Here is an 8,079-nt window from a genome sequence, read left to right on the forward strand (position 1 = left end):
ATTATATTTTAAAATTATATAAGTGAATAATTATGTATGTGGTTTATTAGGAATATGAAGAAATTCTCTAATGTTTCTTTAATTGACTATGTATGAAAATCAAGAGACCCAATGAATTTTGCAAAGGTTGACCTAGTCAAAATTGTGTTTTGTAATCTTTTGTTAACATAAAATTATTTAAATTTTTGGCATAATTAAGTTTTTAGATTTTATAAAATTTTTCTTTTAATTTTAGTCTTGTAAATTTTAAAAGGTCTCTATTTTAATTTCTATCATTAGTATTTTAATTTGTCAATATTTAACTTGTTATGTCAACACTTAACGGATCAAACTAATAACAAAGACTAAAATAAATATCTTTTAAATTTTATGTTATCAAAACCAAAAATTGAGTATTTTATAAAACTTATTTAAACCTGAATTTTTTAACCTTTTAAAATAAAATCTACTCATAAATTTTGTTATCCATGATATTTATTAAAGCTTACTACAAAATTTTAACAATATTGTTGTTGATAAAGATTAAGTAGCTATAAGTAGTGATAGTTAATAGTTTTATATAAATAACAATCAATTTGCAACATTTCTAATTCCATATATTATTTCGAACTCGGAACATAAACTAATTCAGATATATATGTACTAATTGGCATGCATTTTCATGAAAATTAGTCTTTCATTAAGTATAATTTGTTGTGATTATATGTCCTTATAGCTCATGAAGAAAATGTTAAAGAGGAAAATCCACCCGGATTTCGATGCCAAAAATCAAAAACCAGAAAAGAAGGAATCCATTGATGGTAATCACACCAAGAAGAAGGAAGGCCGCAAGGCTTCAATATATTGTATTCCAATTTAAGGTGAATGTTTTTTTTTTCTTNNTTGGCCTATAATTATTAATATGTCAATTCATAAGAGCCCATAATTATTATTGATATGATCTTATCTCAACCGTACCCTACCAAATGTTTTTCACTCCAATTTTTCTTTATTTGTATATATGTTGGATCATCACAAAATACACATGAAAAGGGCCTAATTCTTGAATATCATTGTTCATGCATCTTGAGGGAAGATACATAGGTGCATGCTTGAGAAATATATGTTTCCCAAAAGTCATATTCAATTCCATGTATGTCATAATAACCAGCCAATCATTTATATCCTTAGGCCTACCTTACACAAATAACTAATAAAAAATCCAAACAAAAAGGTCAAAATAATGTAATCTATAACATTATTTATTAAAAAATTAATTTTGATACTGACAGTATAAAATATTTTATATAATTAATAATTATATTAATTTTTTTAAATGATTATTCATACAGTCAAAATAAAAAATAATTATTTTTATTAATATAAAATTATGTAATTAAATATACATGTAAAATTATTTTTTTAAGACTGAGTTCAACAATGGAGCAACATTTTCTCATTGTCTTAATCATCATATTCTTTATTAGTGTATTATATATGAGAAATGCCTTGAACCGTGTGATTTTGTAATTCGTGATTATCCCTCTGTTTGTTTGGCTTTGACTTTGATTTGACCTAAGAATGTGGATCCATGTCTCAATTATATATGTATGAATTAGGTTTAAACTTGGCTCTTCGTTTAATCTAGGCTTAACTTTGAGACTTATTATTTAATTTTATCGTATAGATCTGTGCTTTTTTATTATCATCTAACATTTGAACTAATGATCAATTATTAAAAGATAGAGTAATATACTTATTATCTTAATTAATTTGTATTTGATTATTATTTATTCATATTTAATTAAAAAATGAGCAGATTAATAGGCACATAATTTGTATTTATATATTTTTAATTTTTCATGTACTACCCTATCTTGAATTAATATTGTAGGGTGGAAATAAACAAAGGTTCCTCCAAAAAAAAAAAAGAAAAAAACAAATAGGAAAATCAGTCAACAAAATAAATTTAATTTATTTCTCCATCAATCTTAATTGTTCATCACAATAATTTTTTTTTTCTGCCTGCTATGTGATGTGAGTACCTACAAGATTGTTACTTAATGTTTGTCTTATCAGAAGAGTAGAATAATCGGATAGGGAAATTAAAAACAGAGAGAAAAACAAAAAATTCCAAAGTGAAAGGAGGTGAAAATATTTTACAAACACTGTTGCCAACTTGCCATGTAGATGACTCTGGTAAAAGAATAAGTATTTTCCCGAAAAAAAATGTCAAACAATATTCCTTCTTTATAGATCATTCATCGATGTATTTAGATATGATTTAATTTAGTCAACAAAAAAAATAAAAATAAAAAGTCACCAAAAGAAAGATGATTTAATTTATATTCAAATAACATATTGTTCACAAAATATAAAAAATAAAAAGATTACTGTTGTAATGATGATTCTCTGAAAATAATGGCTAGCCATTGAATGATTAATTATAAAATTAATAATATATAGAATTTTTTATATTAATACCATTTTTTTCTACAGTATCTCTAATTTAACAGACTAAGGATTAATTCGTTACGGATCTAAGTTTTATTTAAGAATTTGTTGTTGGCCAATAGGTTGTTGCATGCACAAGACAAAATTCGAATCCCTAATACTTACTTAAGCAGACGTGTGAACTGATTACTCGACCAACCCAAGTTGATTACCAATTATTTATTATTGGTATCTACCTTTAAATAATAAATACTCTATGTTTGCTCTTTCAAACAATAAAACAAAATCAAATGTTTTTTTTTTTTTTGGGGGGTCAAGAAATCAAATGTTTGAACATCATATTACAATTTTAACTGATTTTTTTATAGTTTGGGCTTAGGAGTAGATCCATCAAAGGCCCAATAAGACTCGCAAAAATTAAGCATCTCCAAAACAATCAGCTTGTAATAAGGCTCAGGCATGGAGGGCTAGCAATAATCTTTCCAGACATTAAAAAAAACATCATTTACATTAACGGGTCTCATCCTGACCAAAAAGCAGTTTTGCTATCATGTGTTTTAAACAACCAACTTGCAAGCCCAAAAAAAAACAAATCAACTTGCAACTGAGATTTTAATTGAGTGGTTAAATATATTGTCTCTTACTATGTTATATTCGGATTCAAATCTTAACAATAACCAAGTAGTAGATAAAATCCTTAAATATGTGTATGAGTGTGATATAATGTTTAAGATTGAGAACGGTCCAATCCATCAACTTGAGTGATTTTAATGATAAATTTAACAATTCCGCTAGGTAGACATGGGAGGTGTGAATAATGGCCTATACTCCCAATTCTCATAACTATGAAAAAATACCAGAGCCTAATTTTACTTTCACTTTTCATATTCTCCATTACCTATTTTCACTCACACCAAACCCTAAACCCTATTTTCACCGCAGCTTTCTACTGCCACCTAACGTCCTCTAAAACATTGTCCACCATCATTGATCAAGAAGCTGCGGTGTGCCACCATTGCCACCTCGTCCAAAACAGAGACGCTATTCCGTGGCTGCTCCATGCTGCACTGCTGCCTCTCCTCCACGCCGCATCATCGCCTCTTTTTCACATTGCACCGTCGCATCTCCATCTCTGAAGCCCGCGAAATGTCGTTGCTATCTCCGCCCTTGCTCAGTTGTTCCCCACAGTGGCACCGTGCATCTGTTCTCAATAGCCGCGCATTCCCAACGAGTGAGAAGGCCGCCAATCGCCCAACTGCGCCGTGCACAACCGCACCGTTCTACTGGTTCCCTATGACACGCATTCTTGCCGAGGAAGAAGGTTGTCCGTCATACAGCCATACCGTGATGACACGACACATCTCTACTTTGTCCTCGTCTTATTTCACCCAAATGATTTGATCCAAATAAACATTCACATCTCAATGAAAAGAACCATCCGTATACATAGTAAAATAAACATCCAGTGGAGCATGTAAATGCAGAATCAAGCAAATCAAGTAAAATACTAATGATATACCCAAATAAACATGCATTTTAAAATGAAAAGAACCATTCGCATACACAGTAAAATGAACATCCGACTTAGTTGATAAGAAACAAGTAACGAGACAGCAGCTGTGGAGGGCACCAGAGTTGCGATACAGCAGCGGCGACCCCGGCGAGGATGGCGGCACAAGATTGCGAGAGAGCGGTTGCGACAAAAATAAAAAAAAATTAAAATTATGATTAATCCTAATTAATTCAAAATTTAATTTTTGAAATTAAAATTAACTTTCCTTTTTTTAACCTATTATTTATGTTGTTAAGAGAAAAAGTGCGCTTTTTATTTTTCGTGTGAGAGAGAGATATATTACAAGATGCTGTGAGGAGAGAATTATTTTACATTGCTGTGGGTTATACAAATCAGAGACACCAATTTGTTTGTATTGTTTTGTTTTTTAAACAAACAATCATAAATCGGACGGTTCGATTTGTGTATTTGAAAATTTAAAAAAATTAATATTAAAATCGGACCCTCCGATTTTTAATTTATTTTTTTTTTCAAATAAATCGGACCGTCCGATTTGAATATTATCAATTAAAAAAATGCCATATCAAAGAAAAACACCTAATCTTTCAATAATAACGTATTACATATATTTAATCAATATAAAAAAAATTAGCTGAAAAAGTGTTGTTCCCTATATTTTCTCTAAATTTAATTGATAAAGAGTGCAACATTTTTACTTAATAAAAATTGTTTAAGAATAAACTATTTAAAACTTAAAAAATTATTTTTTATACAAGATAGCTAAATCTCACCTTTAATTAATGCGTATGATTCATTTGTAATTAGTAATAGTACTTAGTGAGTCATTTTATTTAATGAACTTTAATTTCAAAGAAGGTAACTCACCTATATTTTAATATCTCGTTAACAACGAGGTGCATACAACTCTTATAACCAATTAAAATTTAGATTTTATTAAAAAATATAAAAATATATAAGATTCTCATAAGTCATAACTCATCTCACTAGAAAATAAAAACACAATACTTGGTGAAGTGCCTGACTCATCCACTTTTTCTGTCAATTGTCATCACTCATCTCAATGTAAGACATTTCTTTCAAACTCTTCTTGTCCATTTAAAATATAAAAATGAAAAAGTACTCTCAATGATATTTTTCTTGATATCTTCTAGTATTGGAAATTATTTTTCTCTATTATGGAGTGGGTTTTATGAATAATTTTGAAGTGAGGTGTGTTTGGATTTGTATGTGAACAGTCAGAAGAAGTAACAGAAGCAACATGAGTTCAAAGATTTTTACTTTTGAAGATGTGGCTAAGCACAATCACAAGAATGATTGCTGGCTTATAATCAATGGAAAGGTTAACTTTTGACAATTGCTTCTTATTCTTGATCTGTTGTTCTACATTCATCTGTTGTAGATTTTGGGTTGGATCTGATTTATACTCATCTATGCTTCTAATAAGATGAATACATATATCTGATTCGTATGTGTTTGAGCATAAAAGAACATATTTTTACTGTTTACAAGGACTGAATTGCAATATGATTGGGTTAATTTGGCATTTCTAGAATTATAGGAAAACTGGATTGGCATCTCTAGAAATATTAGGTTCTGGGTTTTACCACTAGAGAGAATACTAATTGAGAGAGCATCAAAGAGAAAGGGGATTAGTCTCTTTCAGTGTACAACCTAACTATTTTACTAGTTTTGTAACTATGCCTTTGATTCTCTTAGAATTACAAGAAAGATAGTAAATTTACTGAGAAATTGTTTTGCTCTGATCTGTGGTTTCTAACTGCTTTTGGAGCAGTTCCATTCACTAGGAATAATTTTAAGAAATTGTTTATTGAAAAATAGGGTTCCTATAGATGTATATTGGAAGGTTCTAGAAGTCAAAAAGGGATAGGGAAGAGGGATACCTTCATAAGCTTGTGCATGTTGGTATTGTTAATTTGTTATATATAGCAAAACTGCATAGTACTTACCTGTGTACTTATTCGTACGCCAAAATCAGCCACTAAAATCAGCCACCAATATATATGTGTGGTTTAATTTTATTTTCAATGTGTATTTGTATTCCAACATGTATTTTATACTTGTGGCTGACTTTGGTGGCTGATTTTGGTGTATACATAGCATAGTCGAATTCAAGCTGTAGGGTAGTTAGACTCATTCTGTATTTTCCTTGATGTTGTTCTATTTTGTTTGGGCATTCACTTATCGAAAAATAAAATAAAATGTTTTGATACATCAGGAAGAGTGTTTGACACTTTGACTTAACTTTCTATTATCTTAAAAAGTTTTACACAAGCATCTAATTATATTGTCAGTGCATAGTAATTAAATTCTTTATATTTTAGCACTTACTTACCGAGTTGAAATGCTTTGTAAAACTATATGGCATTTGCTATCTGGGTTTGAACACAACCAACACTGCTCATTATAGATATTGCCTTAACTGTAGTATGTTGAATAAGGCTATCAAGTGCTGGAATTAACTCGAATCGCGTCAAGTTTAGGTTCCCAATTTGCTATTCAAGTTTACTTAAACTCCACAAGATTATATTAACTCTCAAGTTTCATGCCCTTGGTGTTGAATATTAATTAGCTTGAAGGGGGAAAGAAAATTGAGGGATGTCCTGAAAAGATAGGAAACTAATGTAAGATGGAAGAGAGTATTTGAACTACAATTCAACATGCTAACTATTTGAATTGTGTGTTCATAACCATCATGTAGTATTAGAATCGATTTTTGTTCAGTAGTTGCGTCCCTCGCAGATGTCCATGCTTGCAAATTTTACACTCCAGATGTCAAATTTGTCAAGATTTTCTTGTTTGAGAATCTCCCTCAATTTGTCCACAAAGATTCTTCATGTTCTAGTTTGATCTTCATCACATACTAATTGGGGGACTGTGAAATGTTGGCCTTATGAATTCATATAAACGCGACTATCTAAGAACATCGATGATGGAAATATTTGAATGTGAATTGACTAATCAATTATGCTTCAACACATTGTATGCATATGCTGTGAAACATCATGTTAATGTCTTTTGATGCCATGAAAACTTTGATCACCATCTTTTTAGATTCACTATCTAACATTAGATGATTTCCATTGAAAGAAAAAATGATAGATTTAAGAAAATAATGGCATGGAAAATTATAACATGCATGTCATTGAATCAGGCATATGATGTTACCCCATTTTTGGATGACCATCCAGGAGGCGACGAAGTTTTGCTAACATCTACAGGTAATTAGATTCTCTTTCTCCATCAGCGATTTTCGACTAAAAAACTCTGTTCTTATTTACTTGTTATGATGATGACAGAAAATGAAAGCCTGTGATGGTTAAAAATACTTCAACTTTTTTCATGTATGCATACTGATATGTGTCTGTGTGACTCATTTTCTGATAACAAATTGTCATAGCTATACCAATGATCATACTGAAATCTAGAAAAGAAGAGAGAAAAGCTAAGAATTTTCACATGTGTTTGTTTATAACAGCAAAGGATGCTACCATTGATTTTGAGGATGTTGGCCATAGTGACTCTGCTGTAGAGATGATGCAAAAATACTTGGTCGGCGAGGTAGATACCAACACACTTCCGGCAAAAGCTAAACACAATTCACCACCACCAACACTAGCACCTTCCTCTAGCAACCAATCCTCGGCCGGATTCGTCCTTCAATTCTTGCAATACGTGCTGCCGTTGCTGATATTGGGATTTGCATTTGCTCTGCAGTACTATGGCAAGAAAACCAAGCCAGAAGAAAACTGAGAATATGAGCTTGAACCATGGTTTTTGGTATATCCATTATTGTTATGATTATTATTATTCACACAAATATCATTTTGGTAATCATAGACTTGAGGCAGTGTTGTTTTAACTTGTTTATTTTAGACTTTATAGTATATGAATTTGTTGAAGTGAATTTCATCATAAGCATTGTGGGTAGTCTAAATATTTATGCTATTATGATATATGCCATGTTTAATTATGTAGCCATGGCTAAATGTATTTTTTATGAAGAGAAATGGGTCAACAAACCTTACTTAGATCAAAGGCTTTTGGTTGTGACTTACATCACAAGGCTTTGTTCTTTTTTTTTTTTTTTTTGG

At 30.6% G+C, this 8,079-nt stretch overlaps 2 protein-coding genes across 2 annotated transcripts in view; both read left to right on the top strand.

The window, feature by feature from the left end:
- The window catches only part of LOC107628138 (transcription initiation factor TFIID subunit 11-like), a 2,606-nt gene extending 1,726 nt beyond the window's left edge, over positions 1 to 880 (top strand). The window contains exon 4 of the mRNA XM_016330937.2: positions 716 to 880. Within this exon, the coding sequence (XP_016186423.1) occupies positions 716 to 859 (144 nt within the window). The 3' untranslated portion in view covers positions 860 to 880. The remainder of the gene's footprint in view (positions 1 to 715) is intronic.
- Positions 4,920 to 8,014, top strand: LOC107624023 (cytochrome b5). Its single transcript, XM_016326461.2, has 4 exons — positions 4,920 to 5,029; positions 5,203 to 5,306; positions 7,140 to 7,206; positions 7,464 to 8,014. The coding sequence occupies exons 2-4, from the start codon at positions 5,226 to 5,228 to the stop codon at positions 7,736 to 7,738; spliced, it is 423 nt and encodes a 140-aa protein (XP_016181947.1). The 5' UTR covers positions 4,920 to 5,029; positions 5,203 to 5,225; the 3' UTR covers positions 7,739 to 8,014.

The sequence above is a fragment of the Arachis ipaensis genome, chromosome B02, assembly GCF_000816755.2.
Source record: "Arachis ipaensis cultivar K30076 chromosome B02, Araip1.1, whole genome shotgun sequence".
In the NCBI taxonomy this organism is placed as follows: domain Eukaryota; kingdom Viridiplantae; phylum Streptophyta; class Magnoliopsida; order Fabales; family Fabaceae; genus Arachis; species Arachis ipaensis.